The 27,680-nt window shown below is 33.0% G+C and overlaps 1 protein-coding gene across 1 annotated transcript; it reads left to right on the top strand.

Annotated features, from left to right (window-relative positions):
- The first annotated feature begins 16,077 nt into the window (after positions 1-16,077).
- LOC107918950 (probable glutathione S-transferase) lies at positions 16,078-17,030 on the top strand. The gene is made up of 2 exons (XM_016848510.2): positions 16,078-16,449; positions 16,549-17,030. Exons 1-2 carry the CDS (start codon positions 16,129-16,131, stop codon positions 16,906-16,908), a joined length of 681 nt encoding a protein of 226 aa, XP_016703999.1. The 5' UTR covers positions 16,078-16,128; the 3' UTR covers positions 16,909-17,030.
- Positions 17,031-27,680: the final 10,650 nt, after the last annotated feature.

Raw genomic sequence — 27,680 nt, forward strand, 5'->3', positions numbered from 1 at the left:
GGACCATTTGAGCCATTCAAGATAACTTTAATGAATATTTATCCCTTAAAACCCAACTTTAAGACTATATGACCTGATTTTATTCGAATCTTGCAATAATAAGCCATCTCTTCTCTCATATTTATCTTGATTTTGTCCCAAACACTAGACTAAGTCTATTCAGAATATTATCTGAAAATAAGTTTGGGGGTGTTGAGAAGAAGTATCAAATGCTCAGCGATATTGTAGTACATGCAGTAATATGCTCATTCGTGTTAATAAAAAGAGCATACGTACTCGAAAAAAATAAGATGTACAAGGAACATGTGTACTCGAGTGCAAAATTAGTTGGTTAATTTGGAGGTATTTATTCTGAAGGTCCGATGCAATCTGAGTCTATGGTTTTAGCTTAAAATTATTTATCTTTTACTTACCCTTAACCAAGCCATGTTACAACTTATGTAAAAGACCTATTGATCTAGATTTTTGTGTTGACTACATTAGTGGAGAGAAATGACTAAACTCAAATTATGAAGGCATAATTAAACTTAGGGATTGTAGTTTAGTCTTAAATGAGGAAATAAAATTTAATTGGTAAGAATTTAGCATATCTTTTTGGGAAAACATTTAGTCTATTGCTATCATGATAATAATTTAGATAATTTGAACAATATGTATACTCTAGTTGCATAATTTCAAAATTATTGTTCTTGATCATAATTGCACTAAACTCATAATTTTGGGTAAATGATTTTTGAAGAAAATTTTCAGAGGTGATTTTCTTAAAATTTCTGTTGCAATTTGTGCATTACTCGGGATGAGGAATGAATTATGTTTGGGGGTGTGGAAACACTAAAATATATAGACTTTTTTAGCACATTTTGAGCACTAATTCATGTAGTTTCTAAGTAATTTCTGTCGAATTTAATACTTTTATTGTAAAATAATTAATTTAATCTTAGTTTATAAAACATTTTGGATTTTAATTATTTTTATAATAATTTTGCATAATTGGGTTATTTTTGACATTTTTGCACAAAGGGTGAAAAATCAACTTGTCAGTTACCTTGGAAGAATTAATTTATGAGGCACCTTGGGAGCACAAGATGATGAATTAATAACCATGGATGAAGTACATTTAATTTTTTGGACTTCCTCGAATAACTTGGTCTGATTTAATTTTTATCAGGAAAAACGGGCAACTGAAAGTAGAGAAAAGGGTCTGGATTGAGCAAGTAAAGAGGGAGGATGGACAAGACCAAAAGAGAATCCCAAATCGGCCTATGTTGCTGACCCAATCAGCTTATTTTGGCTGATTTTAACATTTTCAAGTTATCCCTTGAAATTTTCCTAAAATGTCATTCAAACCCTCCCCTTTTCATGCATTATATTTTAACCACAAGCTAAAAATAGCAAATTCTAACTCAACTGCTCCTTCCACTTGCATGGCTGGTCATATGATGAGGGATTGATTTCTATTTTTAGCCAACTTGATCTGCCAATCTCAAGTATAAATAGCCTCCCGCACTTCATCATTTTTCATCCCTCACTTCACACATCATTCTCCCTTTTCTCTCTTCCATTCCTTTTCTTGTTTTCCCATTTTCTTTGCCTTCCTACCTTTTCCGATTTACCTTCTTGAAAAGGAGCTAGAATTCCCCTTGGAGTAGTAGCATTCAAGTGTTCGTGAAGGTGTTTGATCGACAAAATGAGCAAGGAAGAAGAGGAGTGAACTAGTTTGGCTTCAGAGAAACACCGATATTTGTTTTCTAGTTCCCTTCCCTTTATTCTTTCCTATTTATGTTGTGATCATGAACATGAATATTTTTTGTGTTGTTGTTCTTGAATTAATTAAAATGACTTAAAATTTTTTCGTGTTAGATTAATTGCATTCTGTCCACTTAGATTGTTAAAATGTGTTTGTGTTATTATTAGGTCTTGGTAAATTGTTCAATCAAATAAAATCATTCTTATGTTATGCTTGCATTTTAATAGTAAGATAGAAATTAAATTAATTATTAAAATGATTGAAATTGTAATTAATGGATACAATATTTAATTGGTGCATGTTTAATATTCTAAGGTAGTTGAGGGTTAAATTCGAGATGGTATTAAGTAATACATTAGCCTTGCATAACTTGTAAGATTATTGTGATTAAATTGTTTCAATATAAAGATATATTGTTACCTCATTTAATCTTATACTTGCTTGTAAAAATTTGATTAATTGTTTGAATTGACATAGAGATATATTTAAGAGATTAATGGGTTTTAATAAGTAAGTATGTGCATTAGTTAACAAGTTACATAGTTGCTGTGAAATTATTCGTAACAACACGAACATAGTTTTAATAATTCTAAGTTAAAGAATAAAATTGATCTAACACATTTATGTCATATTGATTAAACTCGTTTTTAGAAATCGTGCATTGAAATTTTTACTTTTTATTTTCTTAGTTAATTATTTAGATAATTTTTAGTTTTTATAGCACCTTTCAAATCAACATATTTTTCATCTCCAAATTGTTTAATTTTACATTTCATAAATATTCATTTGCACAGTCCCTATAGGTACAATAACTCGACGTTCTTGTCACTTTTTTACTTGATAAGATTGTATACGCATGCACATTTCTGTTGTTCCATCGAGTGAGGGGTGTTACTAACTTAGTGGAAAGAATTGACGTTTACTTCCAGGTGAGTTCCCGAACTCAACTCTAAATGGATGTTAGTTGTTGAAGTTGTGTGCTAAAGATGTTGAATTCAGGCTTATATAAATGACAATTCAACCTATAACTAAAAGCTAATGTAACAAGCCAATTTTCAATAGTGTTAAAAATAGTGATTTCAAGACCATAATTCTGACAAAATAATTTGTAAATATTATTTAATTAATATATTTATAAGGTCTATAGAGTCATATTAAATTTTGGTTGAGAGATTTTATCGTTTAGATAGTTTATTAAGTAAAAAGGGCTAAATCGTAAAAACTAAAAAAAAATTGAGTAGTTAAATTAAAGGGGCTAAATGGGTAATTTAACCCATAGGAATTTTGTTAGTGGAATTGAATGATGATTTGCATAAGTGGATGGCTTAATTAGGCTTAAACATATATTAATTAAGGTTAATTAAGGAAGTTGTCAAAATTACATATATACCATAGTATATATATTAAATTAAACTAAAGAAAGATGATATTTTTGCAATCTTACATTCTTCCTCAAGGAATAGGCAAGAAAACCTAGGGTTATCATAGTTTTTCAATTGAAGCCTTACTTGGTAAGTGTATTGATGCTCACTTGTAGTAATTTTTATGTTTTTGAGTTCGTATTAGCTTAATCTAGCTAAATCAAGGACCAATTTGTGAAACTGTTAAAAGTTATAAAAGTTTCCATTGATGAATAAAGTTATTTCTTAAAGCTTATGATAAAATATGGAGCATTGTTGATAGATTAGATTATTCTGAAAAATGATTTTTGTAGATTTTAAAGTTTAGGGCCTAAATTGATTAAATGATAAATTGTTTGTACTCGAGATGAAATTATTGCAAACAAGGACTGATATGAAGTTATAGAATTTTTGGATATTGTGGGTGTTTAGGAAAAATGGGTGAATTGTATGATTAGGGCCTAAGGATTGAATTGAATAAAAATGGAAAGTTAAGGGGAAAATAGGTAATTTGCCAAAAGGACATAGTTGCATGAAAGGATCAAATTGTGTTGTTAATCTAATTGATGGAATGAAATTTATTGTTTCTAGATCAAGAACGTGCTGATAATCGTGGAAAAGGAAAAACTGTGGAGTAGTCTCTATACTTTAGAATCTCCAACAAATCAGTCTAGTAAGTTCATATGTTTACTTACACTCTTAAAATTCGTACATTCCTCTTAAGATGCTCTTAATGAATGTTGCATTACATATTGAAAGTATGCTCAATCGAGCAAATCCTACCGTTATACTGAATGAATCTCAATCGAGCAAATCTTACTGTTATATTGAATGAAGCTCAATCAAGCAAATCTTACTTTTACACTGAGGGAAACTCGAATGAGAGAAATTCAATGTAACACCCCTTACCCGAGGCCATTGTCGGATTCGAGCACGAGGCATTATCTGACTTAACTTACTAGCTCGGAGCATAAAATTTACTTTTAAAATTAATTCGCTCACGTTCAATATCCCTGAAAAGAACCCTCGAGACCCTAAAACATGCAACAGATATGGTTCGAGTCCAAACCGGGAGCATTAAAAATTTTCTGAATACTTAAGCAACTCAAAATAATTTATTTCACTATTCACAATAAAACTGTCCATCTGCGTAACAGTCACTAATTTAATTATAACTGGAGTTACAAAACTCAAAATTTAGATCCGTAAATTTTCCTTGAAACTAGACTCATATATCCTCTTACCATAAAATTTCCAAAATTTTTGGTTTAGCCAAATAGTACAGCCCTCGGAACTGGTCAAAAAGATCATCTATCCTCGGTAGAGGGTACTTATTCTTGATGGTCACCTTGTTCAGTTGACAGTAGTCAATACACATACGCATGGATCCATCCTTCTTTTTCACATACAATACTGGTGCTCCTCACGGAGGCACACTAGGACGAATGAACCCACAATCCAGTAACTCTTGAATCTGGGCCTTAAGCTCCACAAGCTCTTTTGGTGCCATTCTATAGGGGGAAATTGACACCAGAGCTGTACCAGGAAGGAGCTCAATCCCAAACTCTATTTCAAGATTCGAAGGTAACCTAGGTAGCTCTTCAGAAAAAACGTCTGGAAACTCCTTAACCGTCCTGACATCCTTAATTAAAGTATTCCCAGAATCTGAAACACTAACGTAAGCTAGATATGCCTCATATCCCCTACGAACCAACTTTTCGACCTTCAATGCAGAAATCACATTTGATAAGTAGTTCTGACTCTCCTCAAATACGACTACCTCGTTGTCTTCTGTAGTTCTGAGTACAACCCTTTTTGTGGCACAATCTAAGCTCACTCGGTGATTAACCAACCAGTCCATTCCTAGTATCATATCAAATTCCCTAAAAGGTACTTCCATCAGATCAACCAAAAAGATAGCTCCTTGAACCTCTAGAGGAACATCTCTAAATAGTTTGTTAACCCTTATTGACTGCCCCAACGGACTTAGTACAGTGACCTCACTCGTAGTGCTCTCAACCAGTATACCCAAGTTTCCAGATCAAGCTATATAAGAGTGAGTGGATCCTATATCTATCAGTGCAGTATATGGTACATTATAAATAAAGAACATACCCGTAATGATATCCGGAGCATCTCTATCCTCTCGGTGGTGAGCAGCATAAACTAGAGTCGACTGCCTCGCCTCAGTATATCCAGCACCTCTACCCAGTGCTCTCTGACCACGGCCATAACCATTACCACCTCTGGCATGTTCCTGGTCTCTCGGTGGCTGATATACTACTCTTGGTGGCTGTGCAGTATCATTATCTGGAGCTTGCATCTGATCGGACCTCCGTGGACACTCTCTAATACGGTGCTCTAGAGAACCGCACCTCAAACATGCCCCAGTTCTTTTCCAACACTCACCCCAATGGTGCCTACCACAGCCAGTACACAGCGGCTATCTAGTAGCAGCAATGGGAGCCCTAACTCTCATCGGCTCATCAACTCTGGCCTTTTTCTTAAGCCTTAGAACGGAACTCGAGGGCTCCGAATCCCTCTTCTTCCTACCTCTCCCTCTGTCACGGTTCTGGTGATCAATGTGCTTTACTTCCTCGGCGATCTTCGCCTTATCAACCAAAGCAACAAATCTTGCTCCCTCCGTGGAGCTATCAGAACCCTTAGATTATCCTTGAGGCCATCCTCGATGATAGAAGGTTGCACGCGGACCAAGATCGAGTTGTCAAGTCACGAGGAAAACTCCTACGAGGCTCTAAACGAATAGATCTGAAATCAAAACAAAGAATAAGATTAACACAAATCAGATCTGGAATTAAAATCCCCAAAACAACTAAGAACAACCAAGAATGAAAGAACTTATGAATAGATGTTTTTGAGAATGCAAGAATACGAAATCAATCTCCAAGATTGATTCCCCACAAGCCGAATCTGTCCAAGAACACCAAAACAGTAAGCAAATTAAGACAATCAGAATTTTTAATGGAATCTAAGGGTTGGAGCGGCAAGAAGACAAGAGAGAAATCGATGGAATAGAACGATTCAGGAAGTGAACAAAAGATTACGATGTTGCCCAATTGAACACCTAAGATGGTTTCCCCAAATTTCATCAATCGAATGGCCCCCAAACAGAATATGTAAAAATCGGCAAGAACCCTAAAAATTGGGGATTTTACGACCGATTCTTTGCTGCCAACAAGAAGAGTGTTATTCAATTTTTTAAGATGGAAGAGGGATGGAAACACAAAAAGAATAGAAAATAGATTAGTTAAAGATTCGGCACAAGCAGAAATAAAGAAAAGAAATTGAACAGCAAATAAACCCAAGATAAGTCCTAAGAAGCCTTGAAATCCTGAAAGATTTCACAACTCCCTTCAAACGGTTCTAATCTCCCCTCCAAAGAATATCGATGGCAAGAAGAAGGTTAAAGATGGCTCCCACAATCATAAGATTGTTAAAACAACTTCTAAAGAACACTCAAGAGAGAATTCTTGGAGAAAACCCCAAAGAAAATTCTGCACTTAACAAATCAGAAATTTTGATATATCTCTAAGTAGTGAGTACAAGGGGCGGCCGGCCATCCTTTAAATAGGCCTTAAACTAATCCTAATCTCATTAGGAAACTTAAAAATTAAACCTAATTAATAAAAATAATAAAGGAAATTCGGGCATGCACTTAAATGGACTGTTTTGGGCCGAATTTAACATGTAATATTCTTAGAGCCTAAAAATTAAATTAACAATTAAAATGTTTACAAATTGGGCCCTTTGACAATTTGACCTGATTTTCAACTAAGTATGTGTGGATTTCTTGATTGGGCTTGGAATCTTCTTATTGGGCCTTGCCTTCAAGAATTTGGGCTTGTGATCCATTTCCTACCGAAATTGGGTCGTTGATGCTCGTAACGGAGATCCAATGCATTTTGGCTACAAGATTCGATTTCTTGGAAAAAGATTTCCAAGATTTGAAATCTTGATTTTCTTGATTCTTGAAATCACTCCAAACAGCAAAATTAGGCCAGGATTCGGTTTCTTGATTTTCTTGAAAACAAGAAAGTGAATGTTGATTTTCTCATTCCCTCGTGTACGCATCTAAGGCCTAGCTAACAAACTCCTGAATGGTCCCATTTAGTTTGGAACGCATTTGTCAGGCCTTTGATCTCGTTATTGGGCTTGTGGTAATTTGAGCCCATCACGTTCTTGAACTTGAGTTGGGCCTTTATGACTCGTATCACTCGAAGCGAACACATCGCTCGTACTCAGTCGCCACCAAATTTTGTTTTAAAGGCTGTTTTCCATTCATCCCCTTCCCTCATTCGAATTTGATGATAACTGCTTTTTAAATCAATTTTTGTAAATATAATTGAACCATGTAATTCATCAAGCATATCATCAAGTCTAGGAATTGGATGTCGATACTTTACCGTTATTTTGTTGATTGGGCAGCAATCAACACACTACGATACGTACCATCTTTTTTTGGTACCAATAAGACCGGAACAGCACAAGGGTTTAGGCTCTCATGAATGTACCCTTTGTCTAGTAATTCCTCAACTTGCCTTTGCAATTCCTTTGTCTCTTCGGGATTGCATCTATTGGCTGGTCGTTTGGTATTGAAGCTCCGGGTACTAAGTCAATTTGATGCTCTATCCCTCTTAAAGGTGGTAAACCTTTAGGGCCCTCACTAAAAACATCCTCATAATCCTGCAAAAGAGACTGAAACACACTAGGCAAATTTTCGTTAATGTTAGATAAAGATAAATAATTTTGCCTAAACCTCACAAGGATACAAGGTTGTTTATTGAGTAGGGCTCTCCTTACATCTTTTTTTGTTGCCAAAAATTTTTTTCCGCTCATTTTACCACTTGTGGATTCACTCACCTTTGGGCTTTTTAAATTTTGACTTTTTCCACTACTAGCCTCTTTTCTCTTTGTCTTTTGTACTTGTCCTTTCTCCCTTACCCCTCACAAAATTTCATCATCTTCAATTGATCTTTATATACATCAGTGGGATTTAAAGGAGCAAAAGTAAATTTTCTACCTTTAAACACAAGGGAGTTTCGATTAAGTTTACCTTGGTGTGTAACATCACGATCAAATTGCCAAAGTTGTCCAAGGAGCAAGTGTGCCGCATGCATTGGGACCACATCACACCATACTTCATCCTCATAATTGCCGAGCTTAAAAGTGACCAATGACTGTTTCGTAACTTTAACTTCAGAGCATTCATTAAGCCACTGAAGATGATATGGCTTAGGGTGTTTGGTACAAGGCAACTTTAAAGAATCCACCAAATAGCTACTCACTACATTCGAGCAACTTCCACTATCAATAATGAGTGAACATAAGTTACCTTTAATAAAACACTAAGAATGGAAAATATTGGTCCTTTGGTTATCATCATCTTTTATCTGGATGTTAAGGGTTCGGCGCACTACAAGGCATTGAAAATCAGCAAAGTCCTCTTCTTTTGGTGGTTCGACCAACTCTTCGCCATTGTCACTGTCATCCACAAGTTCTGGCATATCTGGATCTGTTTTATCAGTGTCGGAAGTGTACTCACCATTATCTTTCAGAAGGAGTAATCTTGTGTTAGGGAATTCCCTACTATAATGAGCACGCCCTTTGCACTTAAAGAATTCAATCTCACGAGTCCTTTTCACACTCGAATCACCTAAATTGGGCTACTTAGAAGGTGTTTGCATTTTAACAGGAGCCCCTTTTTTCCAATCTGATTGCTTACTTCCATTACTCAAAGAAGATTTATTAGTAACGAAAGGTGAGTTTGAACTCTTAAAATCAGAATTGGAATTGTTACCTCAGTAATATTGTGAAGCAGAGAAGGAACCAAACCTTTGTTCCTTTAATTGTTGCTCGATCTCAATGGCTTTATGAACTGCTTCTTCCAAATCAATGTAAGTTTGTAGCCTCAATGTATTAGCTATCGGCCTGTTCAAACCATCAATAAATCGAACCATTGTTGTTTCCTCATCCTCTTCCACATTAGCTCTCTGAATGAGCATCTCCATCTCTTTAAAATATTCATCCACCGTCCTACTACCTTGAACAAGTCTTCTCAGCTTTGTTTTAATTTCTCTATAGTAGTGAGGTGGAATAAACCTTTTACGCATAATCTGTTTCAACTCATCCCATGTAAAAATCTCACATTCATAATTCCGATGACGATTTACCCCAAGTTGAGTCCACCAACTTAATGCATAATCTGAAAATTCCAGCGTTGCTAATGCCACATTTTCATTATCTGGACATTTATAGTACCGAAACATAAGTTCAATCTTAGATTCCCATTCACAATAAGCTTTTGGATCATTCTTACCACGAAATTGGGGAATTGTGAACTTCAGTTTTGCCAAAGAGGGTTGTCCACGATCATGAAAATCAACATCAGTTCTAGTGACACGTCTAGGACCGTGCTTATGAGCAGGAGGCTGGTTATCCATATCTTCTTTAATTGGATCTCGATATTGAGACTCTGATTCAATCGCACCTTATTAATGGTAGCAGTCAAAGCTCGAAGCGCAGCAGCCTGTTCGTCCAACTGTTGTTGGAATTTTTTAAATGTTTCATCATTATTATCACCTTTAGACATTTTCTAAAAACCTGCAAAAAATAACACTCAACACTCAAAAATAAAAATTAGCAAACCTCACCGTTAATCACTCAAAAAGAAAAATTAAATTCTTAATGAGGTAGAATTCAGTCTTGTGAGTTCTTTAGTAGAGTTTATATCAACCAATTAGAAACTGTTTGAACCGAACTACCAAAGAGTCTTAATTTACACTAGGATGCCAAAAACTGACGAGACACCAATTGATTTGTGTCGCACTGAGGAAGAATTGTGCACACTTTAAAAGTTCTACTAACACAAGAAGCAATAAGGTGTTAGATAATGTAAAGGGAGAATAAAGGCAAACAAATGAAAACCTACAGCTATGAATCAATAAAAATTATTGATAAAACCAGAAAACCCGAAAAACTGCGGAGTAACTTGACAGCTTCGTTCGAGGTGTTCCCGATCTCTAAAAATCATGAAATTAAATCTGGAATGTCCTTAATATTTAATTTTTGATCTGGAAAGTTTGGGCACCAAATTCAACCCGCTGAATTTTTTTTTAAAATTTTTATTGGATTTCGTCTTTTTTGATTTTTTTGACTTTTTCGACTGATTTTTTTGCGAGATTAATTTTTTTATATTCAATAACAGTGACACAAATATGTATGTAAAATTTTAGATCAATCAGACAACGTTTACCCACTCAAATGAATTTTTTTCGAAAACTTTTTCTGGGTAAAACTGCTGTTTGTAATTTAAAAAATAGAGACCAGTTTAGAAATCAACCAAGAACACCCAAAACGCCCAAAATCTGATACCAAATGATAGAGGGTTGTGCACGGACCAAGATCGATTTGCCAAGTCATGAGGAAAACTCCTACGAGGCTCTAAACGAATAGATCTGAAATCAAAACAAAGAATAAGATTAACACAAATCAGATCTGGAATTAAAATCCCCAAAACAGCTAAGAACAACCAAGAATGAAAGAACTTATGAATAGATGTTTTTGAGAATGCAAGAATACGAAATTGATCTCCAAGATTGATTCCCCACAAGCCGAATCTGTCCAATAACACCAAAACAGTAAGCAAATTAAAACAATCAGAATTTTTAATGGAATCTAAGGGTTGGTGCGGCAAGAAGACAAGAAAGAAATCGATGGAATAGAACGATTCAGGAAGTGAACAAAAGATTGCGATGCTGCCCAATTGAACAGCCAAGATGGTTTCCCCAAACTTCAGCAATCGAATGGCCCCCAAACAGAATATGTAAAAATCGGTAAGAACCCTAGAAGTTGGGGATTTTATGACCGATTCTTTGCTGCCAACAAGAAGAGTGTTATTCGATTCTTTAAGATGGAAGAGGGCTGGAAACACAAAAAGAATAGCAAATAGATTAGTTAAAGATTCGACACAAGCAGAAATAAAGAAAAGAAATTGAACAGCAAATAAACCCAAGATAAATCCTAAGAAGCCTTGAAATCCCGAAAGATTTCACAACTCTCTTCAAATGGCTCTAATCTCCCCTCCAAAGAATATCGATGGCAAGAAGAAGGTTGAAGATGGCTCCCACAATCACAAGATTGTTAAAACAACTTCTAAAGAACACTCACTCAAGAGAGAATTCTTGGAGAAAACCCCAAAGAAAATTCTGCACTTAACAAATCAGAAATTTTGATATATCTCTAAGTAGTGAGTACAAGGGGTGGCCGGCCATCCTTTAAATAGGCCTTAAACTAATCCTAATCTCATTAGGAAACTTAAAAATTAAACCTAATTAATAAAAATAATAAAGGAAATTCGGCCATGCACTTAAATGGATTGTTTTGGGCCGAATTTAACATGTAATATTCCTAGAGCCTAAAAATTAAATTAACAATTAAAATGTTTACAAATTGGGCCCTTTGACAATTTGGCTTGATTTTCAACTAAGTATGTGTGGATTTCTTGATTGGGCTTGGAATCTTCTTATTGGGCCTCACCTTTAAGAATTTGGGCTTGTCATCCGTCTCCTACCGAAATTGGGTCGTTGATGCTCGTAACGGAGATCCAATGTATTTTGGCTGCAAGATTCGGTTTCTTGGACAAAGATTTCCAAGATTTGAAATCTTGATTTTCTTGATTCTTGAAATCGCTCCAAACAGCAAAATTGGGCCAAGATTCAGTTTCTTGATTTTCTTGAAAACAAGAAAGTGAATCTTGATTTTCTCGTTCCCTCGTGTACGCATCTAAGGCCTTGCTAACAAACTCTTGAATGGTCTCATTTAGTTTGGAACGTATTTGTCAGGCCTTTGATCTCGTTATTGGGCCTTGTGGTAATTTGGGTCCATCACGTTCTTGAACTTGAGTTGGGCCTTTATGACTCGTATCACTCGAAGCGAACACATCGCTCGTGCTCAGTCGCCACCATACCACGTGCATAGCGACTCAGTCGTAAAAACCCGGCCTCATACTCAGCCACTGATCTATCCCCCTGAATCAAATTCAAGAACTCTCTCCTACGGGTATCCACATAGTTGGGCCCCATATATTTCCCCTGGAAAGTAGTCTTAAAGAACTCCCAAGTCAATCGATCGAGCTGGGTGCCCTCCTTAACAGTGAGCCACCACTGATAAGCCTCATCTCGTAGCAGCGATATATGACCCTTTAATTTTTGCTCAAGGGTCCAGTCTAGGTCGTCCATAATTCTCTCTGTGGCCCCTATCCAATATTTTGCCATATTAGGGGCAACTTTAGCAATACCCTTGAAAAGCTTAGCTCCGTTAGACTAGAGTTGTTCTGTAACTGACCCTCTCTAAAATCCTTAACATGGCTTGGGACAGTGCATCATCCCCAGCCGCTCGATCATGAGACTCAGTCTCAGCCACAGGTGAAATCGGTGTCTCACTTGTATCCAAATTAGGCAAAATGCCAGAAGATAAGGACTCAGCTCGAGCACCTCTATAGCCTCTACCACGGCCTTTTATACCCCGTTCGCAAGTACCTCTTGTGCTCATTGTCTATTCGCGTTAATCTGTATTTACTATTTTATGCATCAGTTTACAGTTCCAGTGTTTATTAACAGATATTTTATGAAAACAGTATCAAAAGTGTAACATTTGTTTTCGTACGACGCAATGTCTACCAGTGTTTATCGGTTTTACACAGTATCAGTATACACTAACTTGAGTATTTTTAGTACAGTCTATCTATAGTAGTCACAGTATATACTATCTATAGCATTTCCAGTTTTTAAACAGATATTAGTTCAGAAAACTTACAGGATCGGCGCTAGAGATTCGATATGCCACACATTTAGTAAAATCATTTCACGTCATTTAAAAATCAGTTCTTAGAGAATTGAATCTTAAAAGCCCAAATCCACAGTCGAGTTTTGCAACCTGGCTCTGATACCACTAAATGTAACACCCAAAATCTGGCCTGGACATTATGGCTGAATCTGGCGATGTCACATGGTAGTGTGTTTGAAAACATTAGGTTGTGTTGGAAAGCCGTAACTTTGATTAAAATAATTTCCACTTAGAAAATTTTAAGAATTTCTTATTAATTCTAAAGTCGTCTTAATTAATCAGTCGAAAATTTTCAAAACGTTTAATCTATGCGGAAGCTTTTAAGATAGTTTACGTATTTTTGTATATTTTGTTAAAACATTTGATTCATTTTGAAAACTCGATTATTCCTATCACAAACAGTTATAAACCAAAACGATATAAATCTCAAATTAAAAATAAAAATCCAAAGAGGCCATTATTACAATAAAATACCCCCAAAATAAAATCAAAATTAAAATTAAGTGCTAAGTCAAATTAAATAGGTCGTGTGGCCACTGCTGAGTCCTTCGTCGCACCGATCCGCCAATATTTGGGGATTACCTGTACAGTCAAATCAGAAGGGTGAGTTTACAAAAACTCAGTATGTAATCCCATATAAAGCAAACAAACAGAAAGCAATCACAATCTGGGCCTAAGCCCTTTTCAGTGTCAGAGACAATACCAGTTTGGACTTTAGCCCATCTCAACACACAAGCAATCATGTGTTTGGGCCTTGGCCCATTACAGTAACAATAATCAGTACAGTAACAGATTATACAACATAGAGGTCCTACCCAGCCAGCCTCTACACTCCATCTCCGTCCAACCCTACACTCCATAAGGGGATATAATCAACCCACCCATCCTTATACTCCAAAAAGTACCGAACGCAACACTAGACAGTAATTTTGCAGTTGAGCTGCCAGTAAATTAGGCTTGAGGCCTTTCAGTACACTTTCTTCGATCAAAATAACCCCCACCCAATGCAATGCATCATAAAGACATGTCATGGCATCATGTAATAATAAGTATAAGGTATTTAGCATGCTCAACATACAAACATACATATCTATCTCATATAGGCATATAACAGTCTTTCAATTATTTTAGTCAATTAAGGGTTTAGGTAAACTTACCGACCCTACAGTAGGTTCACAATCGACTTGGGCGATCCATGCAACCTTAGCAGTCAAACAGTGAAAATGGGCCCACAGGCCCATGTTGCAAGCCTAGGTAGGCTCATACGCTCGTGTGGCCCACACGGCCCAAAATGGCCTTGGCCGAGTGGATCTCACAACTTGACCCAATATTCCCACACGCCCAATTCGGCCCGGCCCATGAATCGCACATGGCCAGTCTCGTCGATCACATGCTCATGTTCAATCACATGGCCTACCACATGGGCCTAAAAAATTGTCCTAGCCCGGCCCAAAAGAAAATTGCTAAGCCCGAGCCTGACCCAGCCCGACCCATATTAAATATATATAAAAATATATATTTGATTAAAAATAAAAAATATATATTATTAAAAATAAAAAAATTTCCCGGGCCAAAAAAATTTTACCCGAGTCCCGGCCCGTTTTCTAAACAAGCCTAGTTTTTTGTCCAAACCCATATTTTGAGCCTATATTTTTACCCGAACCCTCCCGTTTTTTGAGCGGGCCGTTGGGCCGGGCCGGGTAGCTGAATCCATGATCACCTCTAGTCCTAAGCGAAACAATAAAGTGGGTCCCTTTTAAAAAAACTATAAAATATAATAAAATAAAAGCTAAAAAAATTTTGAGCCATAAGAAATAAAACATTTATAGTGAAAAATTAAAAGTTCTAAACATTTAATTAATTTATTTTAATTAATTTTTTTTCACATATTCAAAACTTAAAAAAAAAATTTATACTCCTTCCAACTTTAGACCTTTTGCGACTGCACTGTCAAACTAACCCAAAAGCACATAATAATTATGCATTATAATACACCAATATCAATATTCTAAATTCTTAAACTTACGCATATAACGAGTCATTATTTATCAATATGTTTTTGGTCATTACTATTTATCAATAATTATTGACTTGACTTGGTTTAGATTGGTATAGAAATTTTATTGACTTGGGTGTTCTTTCTTTCCTCTTTCCCCTCTCAAAATAAATAATTGATTAAAATACGTGATAAAATTTTATATTATTTAAAAAATTAAAATTTAGTCATTATTATTTTTAAGAATTTAATTTCTTTTTTAAATTTCAAAATTTATATGCAACTATTAATAATGTTAAAATTGTTTTATTAAACTTAAGTTCATTATAACATCATCTTTTATAGTTACATGATCACTAAGTGAGTATTTTCCTTTTTTATTTCAAAATACCACATCAGTAAATTTAATAAAATAATTTAATTTTATTAATAGTTAGACTTAAATTTTAAAATCTAAAAAATAAAAATATTAAATTCTTGAAAATGAAAACATAATAATTAAATTTCAAAATTTTAAATAATAGATGGAATATTTTAACCTAAATAAATTAATTGAAACAACTAGCTGTATACATTTGAACAACCGGTTGAGGTGGAATATATATTTATATATAAAATACCGTCATATTTAATTAATTATAAATTGATTGTCTATTCAATGAGAAAATAATCTGAACCTATATAATATAAAATATAAAATTGATTCAAAATTTTATAAATAAGAAGAAATATAATAATATTATTAACTTTTAACAACCCATCTATTAAACTATCATTCCTGTGATCAATTAATAAAATGCATTAAACAGTGAATCAACTATAGTGTCAAAAAGATTTAATATTTATCTTTTATTTGTTTATGAATATTGGTTTACCGAATTTTTACTTAAAGCTTATTAGTCAGATTAGGAAGAAAAATTTAACAATTTAATGATTTTAAAAAAATTATCAAATAATTTAATGATTTAAATAATTTTTTTAATAATTAAATGATATTTTATAATTTTTTAAAATTGAGGTAGTAAACGTAAATTTACTAAAAGGATCTATATATATGTTTTCATATCTGCAATTAGTGATTAACTGATTAACTTTCTTTAGTCAGTAGAATCAAGAAAATCATGGCAGGTGCTGCTGAAGATTTGAAGGTGTTGGGGACAAAGCAGAGCATGTTTACGCAAAGAGTTGTATGGGCACTGAAGTTGAAGGGCGTTGAATATGAGTTCATTGAAGAAGACCTTGTTCATAAGAGTTCATTGCTTCTGGCACTGAACCCAGTTCACAAAAAAGTTCCTGTACTCGTTCATGACGGAAAGCCCATCGCCGAATCCAAAATCATCCTCGAATACCTTGATGAAACATGGAAAGAAAGGCCTTTATTGCCGGAGGATCCTCGGGAGAGAGCAAATGTTCGTTTCTGGGCTGCGTTTATTGATGACAAGGTGATGATATATATTGATTTCAATTTATGAACAAATTTAAGAATTTTTATTTTTTTCACAATTAATTAAAATTTCATTATGGGAAACTTGTGGGTGTAGTTGATGGAAGCATCGAAGAAAGCATTTGTTTCGACCGGAGATGATAGAGCGAAGGCGATGGAGTCGACGATGGAGGGCTTAAAATTACTGGAACAAGAGCTTCAAGGAAAAAAATATTTCAGTGGAGACGAAGGAATTGGATATTTTGATATCGTAGCGGGATGGATTGCATATTGGTTGCAGTTTATTGAAGAAATTGGGGGTTTCAAAGTAATGGAGTCAACCAAATTTCCTTGTTTGGATGCATGGATCAAAAACTTTCTGCAAGTTCCGAGCGTCAAGCAAAGCCTTCCCTCACCCGATGAATTGCGCAATGTCTTCGGCGCAATTCGAATGGCTATGCAAAATGAAATAATATAATTTTAAGTGTTCTGTTTTTTTTTTAATGTTATTTGCATTTTTATCTTTTGTAGCTGATAATTGGTGTTTGCGTGTTGGGCTACTGTATTTGTCTGTTTAATAATGAAAATGTTTTGAAGTTCCATTTTGTGTTGAATGTATCGCTCTTGTGCCGTGATAGAAGATTTGTATTAATTTCAATTTCACTTCACATTTAATTTTAACCTCCAACGTTGGACAATCTAATTCAAAAAAAAAAGAAAAAAGAAAAGCACAACCCCTTCTCTCCCATTTGATAAAAAATTTATTTTATATTCGCGTTATTATGTTATGGCGTTGATACTATCTTATGGTCCCTTGAACTTGAGCATCTTCTAATTACCTAAGGTTCTTTTTTTCAATAAAGGGATTTTAATGCAAACAATTCAAAGAGAATCGAAAATGGAGTGGGGAAACACATGTTATTGGGAGGAAGAAGAAGCTTAGGGTGTAGTCAGTCGCGAAGTTAATCAACCTTTAAAATGGATATTTTCTCATTTAAGCTTTTTTATAATTTATAAAATTTTAAATTATTAACAATAAAATTACACTTTGATTCTTTAAAAGTCACTAAAACTTTAATTTAATTTTTTAAAAATTATAAAGATATAAATTATTAAAATAATAAAATTATATTTTTACCATATAAAAGGATACAATTGAATTTCCTCCAAAAAAAAAGAAATTTCTTCAATGTAGTGATCTCTAAAGCTCATAGCATAGGTCCTACAACTTTTTATTTATTTTAAATCAGTCATTTCTAAAAGATAAATCACAAACAAAAAAAGATAAAAAAAGGCGACACGGGTTCAAAACCAGCAATGTGGTAGGGAGGCCCAAACAGAAAAAAGAACAAGAATCTAGCGCATCAATATAGAAAGCATGTCTTCCTTTTGAACTTTTCATTCATTTTGAATTTCTATATCATTAGGGCAGGAAAAAAAAACAAAGGAAATTTAGAGCATGATCGTGAATCAACTTCGATACCTAAGGGCCAAGTTTTACTGTTCCAACTTTTTATCTTAATTTATGCACATATTATTTATTTTTTTTAATTCAATAAGATTTGGTGTCGAATAGGAAATATGAATCTAGTTAATCATCCAAAAAATAATAATTGAAACTTTAATATAATCTTAATAGAGGAGCTCTAGATAGTTGTTTGTAAAACTAACAAAAGAAAATGAATTAGAAAGATTATGTTATAAGTATTCATATTTTTCAAAAATTTAGAATTTAATTTATGTGTTTTTAATTAATTTTAAGAATTAGTATCTTTATTGTTCAGATGTTTAAAATTTAGGAATTTAAAAAAAATTATTATTAATATTTTTTTTGTTAAATTCAAGTTCATAATAATATCATTTTTTTAGTTACATGATTATTAAGTGGGTAGTTTTTTTATTTCAAAATGTTACACCAAGTTTTAAAAAAATTAACGGTATTAACAATTAGACTTAAATTTAAAATCTACAAAATGAAAAAAAATTAAATTATTAAAAATAAAAATATAGAGATTAAAAATGCATTTACTACATATTTTAATCCAATTTGAAAATGTAGGAGATTATCTCGTAAACAAAACAATAAGTAATTCAAAATGGTTTGGATGATACTAAAATTGAAAACGAAGAAAATAGAGAAAAGTCTAAGAATGATTCTCATAAGGAAAACTTGTAAATCACTAAAAGGCATAGACAAGTTTGTAGATTGAAGTAGAGAAGTGGATTTTCCACTCATTTTGATTTATTTTGAGCTAAGTTCATGTCTTAACATTTTCTTTGTTCATTATGTAGATATTTATAGATAGATAATTATAGTTTAATATAAAAGGTGTGATATTAAGCCAATAGAAGCCATGAGCAAAAATGGTTGTTTAAATGAAGGTTTAGTAGTGGAGTTTGCTAGCATAACATTGTTCTTTCATCATGGTGGGAAATATGAAATTTACAGTATAATGATGTTCAATAGTTCATGTTTATTCAAGGACGATGTCTCTCGGAGTGGCCACCTTCTTGATGGAAATAAATGTTGTCACTAAATTTAGTATATCATGTAATGTGAAATGTGAATTACTATTGTCCGATAAAAATACATTTGATTATTGAAATGTGATTTATAATAATATCTTTGTAACCTAGTTAAATGGTTAAGATACCGTAGACATGTCAATGGGGGATTAGATGCACGCTTGATTTAGAAGATTATGTTTATTTGCCTTGTGACAAAGCTCTAAGGTGCATTATGAATCCAAATCTAAGGTGTTTGGATGAATACGCTCCTAATAAAATATTTAGGGTGTTCGGTTGGTTAATTCGTATATTTAGCTTTTATTTTGCCAAGGGTTAGGATTCATTACCTTTATGAAAAAAGTTAGGTTGAAATTGAATAAATTATTCTTAAAAGTGTTTAAATTTTATATTATGCATACTTTTGCATACAAAGTAATTTTTTATGAACAAGTCAATTATGCAGGGAAATTATCTAAATTCATTATATGATGAGTTGTAATCTTATTTTTGTGATGCTATGCCTGATTACATGTAGAATTTTTACTCAATGGCTAGTTGTGAGTAAATCAAGGTATGTATTGTGATTTTCCTTGAATTTACTAAGTTTTATGTTTAACGCGTGATTGTTTTTGTTTTTTTCGCGTTGATTAACTTGATTTTGGAAGCTCAGTTAGACTAATGGATCACCTACTCACAACATTGATATTGTCGAAACCATTTTTAAGTTTGAAAAACAGGGATCGACTTAAAAAGGAAAATGGGAGTCGCCACCGATCTTTTATTAAGGTGTGATTGGTTCACCATTAAAATTTTAGGTCTGCGAGATTTGAGAAAAATAGGTCCGGGAGTCAGTTACGCACGAGGAAGGGTTAGCACCCTCGTAACGCCCAAAATTGGTACCGAATCGATTGTTTAATGTCTTAGTGTCAAAATTTTGAAAAGATTTTAAAATACGATCCTTTTATTTTGAATAAAATGAATTGGACGATGAGATTTACTTTTTTCAAAGAAATAAACCGTCACACTCAGTAAGTTAGAGTGCAACATTTTAAATCCTCAAAATTAAATTTATCTCTTGACTTTTAAAACCTATGCATTTTGAGAAGGATTTCCGATTATCTGGATCAAATGAGAAAATCAAAACCCAGTAAGTTAGGGTTCGATTTCACAAAATTCCTAAATATCGAACATTGCCTTTATTTTTTTTTAAATCTTCGTCTCGAGAAAAAAAACATGTTATATCCAATGCGTTAGGACACAACGTGTCAAATTCCTGAGAATGAGCTTTTATTTATGTGTTTTGATTAAAGAAAATTTCCGATTATTTAGATTCAACGAGGGAAATTGGAACCCAATACGTTAGGGCTCAATTCTCTCGAGGATTCCAAATTTCGAATATTGCGTTATTTTGAAAACTTTTGTATGAAATGACTTTGACATTTGTGATTTTTCGAATGAATAAAAAAATGGAATAATAATATAGAACATAAAGAATGATTTGTAAATAACATACACTAATGAATTGCGAATAATCAATAGGCAAATACAAACAAACATAGTACAATAATCTCAATCATACATTATGCCCATGCTAATAGTATCGTCGTCCAAAGAATGAGCGAATTATCAATAAAAATGAGTTATATGTGTAAAATTTAAAATAAAAAACATACATATGTGAGTTTAAAATAAGTCAAAAATGAAGATAAAAAAAAAAGTACCATAAAAATATCAAAATGAAGTTTAAGGTGAATATTGTATACGAAAAAAACCAAAATACATGAAATAATATATACATGTTAATTGAAAATAATGTTACACATGTGAAATGAAAATGTTAATAACAATGTGAATGATAATATATACATAATAATATATATAAAAAAGGGTTGAAATAAATGAAATATATAAAATAGGGCTTTTAAAAGAAAATAATTATTGTAAATATAGGAATAAGTAAGAAAATATATATAATAACATGAAATCGGTAATATAGTATATGTACATGTATGTATCAAAATAGTTTAATATGAACTATATACATATATAGATAGAGTATTGTATAAGAATATTATTGTATAGTGAATTTTAAAAAGTGTTATAAAATAAAACCATTAGAAAATGTATAAAATATGTTGGATTAATATAAAAATAATAATAACAAGTTTAAACATTCCAGTACTATTAAATTTTAAGTTAAAAATATCATAGTAATAAATAATTGAATAAATAAACAAACGAGCAAATTTAAAACAACTAATAAGGATTGAATTGAATTTGAAACAAAATTAAAGGAAAAAAAACAAAAACAAAACAAAACTGAGGGCCAAAATACGACACGCGGATTAAATGAGGACCAAATGGGAAATATTCCCTTTCCTCAAAACGCAGAGCCTTGACATGGCCTCAAATGCAGCAAAAATAAAATGTTTGGTCAAATTTAAAAGAAATAAAAGGATTGATCTAAATACGCTATAGAAGCAGGAGGACCATTTGTGAAAATATACCGCTCAACACCAAAATGAGCGGATCCTTCCCGGGTCGGGTCACCGCGCGGGTCAAGGGATAGATATGGCATCATACGACGTCGTTTTAGGGCCATTGAAGCAGGCCCTAAACGACGTCGTTTTTATCACCTTATAAAATCCCCTAAATTAAACCCTAATCAAAATTTTCGCCACTTTTCAGAAAGTAAAACTAAAAAAAAAAAACAAAGCCCTAGGCTTCTCTGTTCTCCGCTGCTTTGTGCACTGAAGGCATCCGAATGGTTTCCGATCTTAACCCATTCTCCGATGACGACGGAGAGGGTCAAAACCTAGTCACCAGATATGCTCTCCCTTCCCTTTTATTATTTCATATATGTATGTGTGATAATGAAGAACATATTGAAGAAAACAAAGAAAAAAAGAAAAAAAAAACAAACTTTGAGATTTTCCTTTTAAAAACGATCTCTTTTTTTCTTTCTTTTTGTATTTCAATATCTGTGTAAAAAAGAGAATCCTTTACATTGTTTTTTAATCGACCTTATATCCGAATCGAATAGAAGAGAAAAAATAAAATACCCAAAAAAAGAAGAATAAAAATACATCTTTTTTCTGCTATTTTTTCTATTTTATATTTTCTGTTTCTCTTGTTGGTGTTGTTTGTCTGTTTGCTGCGCAGGTACGGGCGTATGACGCCAACTGAGCGTGGAGGTGGTGGTGCACGTGCGAGGGCAAAGCTTGATTGCGGCGCTGGAGGCTCACCATTACTGCTAGGGTTTTCGGTGTTTGGGGGCAGTTGGGCCATGATAGTTGGGCTAGATGGGGTATTCGGGCTAGGTTAATTGGGTTTGGGCTTAATTTATTTTGGTTTGTAATCTGGACATTTAATAATAATTTGGTTTATTTATTTATTTTGGGCCGGACAATATTAGGGTATTACAAATATCATCCGAGAGTATGGAATTTTTATATAGAAGTTTTGACTCCTAGTGACATGTATTAAAGAGTCTTTAATTTATACATACATACATACATATATATATTTGTTTCATACTACTCTTGGGTCTTGTAATTGCGATGGATGTATTTAAATTTCATTTTGTGATGTTGCTTAGTAGTTTGAGTCTTAGGTGATTACGACGGCTATTGGTGAGCATACACACTCATAACCCTCATTTGATGTGAGCTTGCATTAGTTGATGATGAAACTACAATAAAAGTATTAGGGAAGTTCTTGTACTTAAGGGTGGATTGCATTTTAGTCCGTTTATTGAAAAAATGGGTAAATTAGTTTTTATACATTTTGAATTGTGCAAATTAGTCTATCCGTTAAATTTTATCTATTAAAATGATGATGTGAAATGGTAAACTCATGCTAAATTTTTTTATGGGTAAACTATAAAAATGTCACCCAACTATGCTTTTCATTCTATTTTGGTCACCCAACTATTAATTTTTTTTATTTAGTCACTAAAATTTTTCGAAATTAAGTAGTCTAGTCACTCTGAGCTGATGGAGGCTTTTTTATTGGTCTAGTAACAAAATTAGCTCTCTAATATTTACACATTCTATCAATTTTATCCTAAATATAAAAATTTAGCCCTCAATGTTTACAAAAAAATTCATTTTAATTCTTATTCTAAAAATTTAATAAATTTGGCCCTCAACAGTTACAAAATCATTCAATTTAGTCATAATTTTAAAAAAATTAAAAATATTAAAAGAATATTTTTTAATCCTTTATAACCCATCAGCTTACCCATGTGAGATATTAAAATAAGAAAAAGAGTACCATTTTTCAAGTCACTTGTAGCATTTTCTTTTACTATAATTAGGTTTCACACTGGATCAAGCCAATTGATTTGGAACCTATTTGAAATAATTGGTTGCATTATTACCTGACCATATAACGTTTTTAATGCTTTTATTTTCTTTTGGATCTTAATTCTTTTTTTTTTGTGTTTTATCCCAACCTTTTAGAGTTCTTTTGAAAATGACTTCAAAGACGATACTCTTTTTCTTATTTTAATATCTTAAATAGGTTCGTCGATGGGTTTTAAAAGGCTAAAAATGATTTTTTAAATATATATATATAGAATTTTTAGAGTTAGGACTAAATTGAAAATATTAGTAAATGTTGAGGGCTAAATTTTTTTAGAATTAAAACTAAAATGAAAAATTTTGTAAACATTGAGAGATAAATTTGTTGAATTTTTTATATTTAGGATCAATTTGATAGAATGTGTAAACATTATAGGGCTAATCTTGTTACTACACCAATAAAAAAAACTTATATTAGGTAAGATTGACTAAAATATTTAATTTCAAAAATTTTAATAACTAAATTGAAAAAAATAATAGTTGGGTGACCAAAATAAAACGAAAGGGATAGCTGGGTAACTATTTTATATTAGTATTAGGATAATTTCTAAGTATTTGTAATTTGAACTTTTTTTTTTTTTTTTTTTTTTTAGTAGAGAGGTCGAAATGCAACCTGCCCCTAAGTATAGGGGTTTTCCTAGTACTTTTACTTGAAACTATTTTGATTGGTTTTATAATTGCCTTATTATGTCAGTCTTGTTTAATGAAATCTGTTTTTGGTTAAAGGTTAAATGTTGAGCAGGAAAAGTTTTACTGTATATGTTCACCCTTGAAGCACACTACTTGTTGTTTTGTTTAGAGGTGTTTCGAAATGAATTTTAGGTGTTAAGAACTCAAGATTTCGGTCCCCTGCACCTAGGGTTGGTACCTATGGTGTAGGTATTAATTTCTGCTTAGGCAAGGCAAAAATTCATCCTACGTGCTTAGAGTTTAGTACCCTTGTCAAGGTATTCTATTGTATATCTTTACAAATATTACAATCTGTTAAACTTATAGTAAATCATATTTCTATATCTATTTTTAATTTTCTTCTGCCTTGATGAACATACACTAAGGCGCGATCACCTTTCAAGCTAGATCCACATTGTGGAAGATCAACTTCCTTATGTGAACTTAAGGTGACATTTTTTGCAAGTCTAGTAATTCTTTCTTAGTTAATATGACCAAATCTTAGATGCCAAAGGTATGCCTCATTAATGAGAAGTTTTAAGTCTTTTATTTAATAATTCAATTTCAAGCAGAGTTTACATCTTTGGTTTGATAAAATAGAAATTATTATTCATCCATCCATTACAGATAATAGTATGATTTCTAAATATTGCAACACTATTATTAAAATGTCACAGTCAAACTGTCTTTAAATAAACATGCACCAGAAATTAAGTTTCTTTTGAAACTTGGTACATAGAAAATGTCTTTCAAAATAATCTTCCTAAAATTATCAAAATAAAGATGTACATCTCCCACTGCTTCAGCTTCCACACTTGTCCCGTTTCTGGTTCGTAACGATAGACTTGTAATGCCCCAAAAATTGGTATATCTGATTTGTTAAATTTCATTATTAATAAGTATCTGCTTCTGTGGTTAAAGGCTTTGATTGTGTGTTTGAGGTCATGGGTTCAAATCTCTCTTTTGGGAAAAATTCAGTTATTTTTGTTCCTAGGCCTATCTCTATTTATCCGAATTAAGTATTATTTTTGATCAAGTTGTGACAGAATGAGCATGCTGGTTCTGAAGTAAGGTGTCAGCTTACCCTGTGGTCTTGTGTTTGAATCTCTACATGAGCAAAGTGGCGAAATTTTTGTTATTTCCGTTTGAGCCAACCATGTAGTGGCTGTGATTTAATTGAATTATGTTTGTGGGGAAATATGATAAGATATCAAAATTTTGAGATTGTTGAGATTGTGTTGTGTTAAAAAAATATATCTAATTATTATTTTATTTATTTTATTTTATTTTCTCCAAGAATCTCTTTTCTTTTTCACATATCTCACATTCTCCCTATTCGCCCTTTCTGCCTTTTTTTGCTTCTTCTTTCTTTGTTCTACTGTATTCTTTTTTTTTCTTTCCTTGTTGGTTCCTATTTTGTCAAGAACTCATCTTTTAATCTTTTTTTCTCCAAATTCAATTTTATTGGGGTGTGATTTTTGTTATCGCCTTATCATGTAAGTGCTTTTTGAATTTTCCTTTTGTACCAAATATTTATTTAATTAATATTATCATTAGTTTGTTATTGGTGGAAGGTTTTGAGGTTGGGAACAAGTATTTTTTGTTGTTTTATGTGATCGAGGTTGTTTTAATTGAGAAATCTTTTGGATTTAGGTGAAGATTTTTGGACTAACGATCCTCCGACGAGTTAGATTTCTGTGGAAGCTGTTGTTTCGTTTCGGGTAAGTAATTGATGCTAAGTCTGAAGTTAATTGGTGAGTTTAGGTGTAATGTGTGGACTTTGTGGTTGAGAAAAGGTTTAATTTTAGGAGGTCGTTATTGATTGAACGTGTCAAATATCATTTTTAGGTTCTGGAAGTCTCGTGGTTGCATTCATATCAAAATCGGATTAGGTGTGTAACAAAACCTAAGAACATAGCGAACGAAAAAAAGTAGAAATCTGAAAAAATCGACGCTATACGGCTATGTGCCAAGCTGTGTGGTAGGTTATGTGTAACAAACGGCCGTGTGTTAAACCGTGTGAGCCACACAGTCTAAGCCAATTGGGTCGTGTGGGCCACACGGGTGTGTGTGAGACTGTGTGGGCCACACTTGTTCCGTTTCTAGTTCGCAACAATAGACTATTATCTTTAAGATCTTTCATTTACTCGAACCTTTATAGAGAAACACACACAAGGTTAGTAGATCTAAGAATCAATGACCTAGTGGTCTATTAAATCTTCCACTGAGCAAATTTCTATCTTAAAGAGTTTTATACATTTTCCCTAGGTGTCTAGGTAATCCTTCAACTCTTTGTAGTTGGCCTTAAAATACCCTTTCTTGTTGTAGAAGAAACACTTAGACTTAAATATGTCTTTAGGCTTTTGGGTTTATTTCCTTTCCACTTTAGGTGGCCCAAATGACTTAGCCTTGTTTCTTTTAGCACTCTTTCCTTTCCCTTTATAATAAGAAGAAATTATTAAATTTTTTTTCTACTTTTTGCACTAGCTGACTGCCATTTAACATCTAGTCATAGGATTGTAAGTCCTTCATAAGTTTTGTAAGCGCCAAATTCTTGTTTCCAAGGTTATATGCGACCCTAAAGCCTACAAAATCCTTGGACAAGCTTTTGAAAACCATCTCTGTTGGCCTCATTATCTGTCACCTTAACAAGGTAACCCATAAGAGTAATCATATGGTCTTTGACCAGAATGTTAGGTTTTTGTTGGGTTTTCATCAAACTAGATAAAACCTATTGTTGAGCCAAAGAAGCTTGGCCTCCAAACATGTCCTGTAATTTTTTTTAAATCGCTTTGGTAGTTTACAACTCTCCTATTGTTTATAAAGTGTGCTGGTCTTGTTAACATATAACAACGAGCTGTCTCATTAGAATCCTCCCAATGTTTTCTAGCCTTAGCTTGAGATGCTAGTGGGTATCCATTATCAAGAACCATTTTTTGTTTCTCACAATTTAGGACAATCATTAGGTTCCTTTTCCACTCCTTAGAGTTATTCATGTTCAGCTTATTCTTAGCAAATATATTTAGTAAAGGAGTAAGTGCCATTTTTTGATTTGAAAAAAATAAAATATTCATTCATCAATATATTTTTATTAAACAAATATTAAGAAAACCTTTTGCAACATACGATATGCATTAAGATCATACATGCATCTTACATTAAACCTTGAAAGCATTTGTAAGCCATTGCAGTGATAATTCCTACACCCATTGAATTAAGTCACCTTGGGGCAATCTTAATCAACTAGTAAGAACATGTATTTCCATCCAATTAATATGTGAACCTAATTCTTTAGGTATAAATAATCATTTCACATTTGACCATCATTCTAACTTAAGCATAACTTCTTAAGAAGTTACTTAACTAGGATGGTCTTGAGTGTATAACCACCAACTCAACATCTATCATTTCATGTACCACGAATGAGTCATCTTGGGACAATCTCAATGAGTAACATGTAGAACTAGTTGTCTTATATAAAAAATAAACTTCTTTAGTGAATTCCAAATGATAATACCTAACTCAGGGCTGACAAACTATTATATGGTATCAGAAGAAATTTATTTATTTTAAGGAAATCTCCTTAGTGAGATCCATATAACAATACCTACCTTGGGGTTGACAAATTGTTATGCCATCATAAGAGACCATTGATGGAGGCTGTAAATCTTGTTTAAGGACATTCTCCCACTCAATGTTTTAAAAAACA

The sequence above is a fragment of the Gossypium hirsutum genome, chromosome D13 (genome assembly GCF_007990345.1).
Source record: "Gossypium hirsutum isolate 1008001.06 chromosome D13, Gossypium_hirsutum_v2.1, whole genome shotgun sequence".
Taxonomy (NCBI): domain Eukaryota; kingdom Viridiplantae; phylum Streptophyta; class Magnoliopsida; order Malvales; family Malvaceae; genus Gossypium; species Gossypium hirsutum.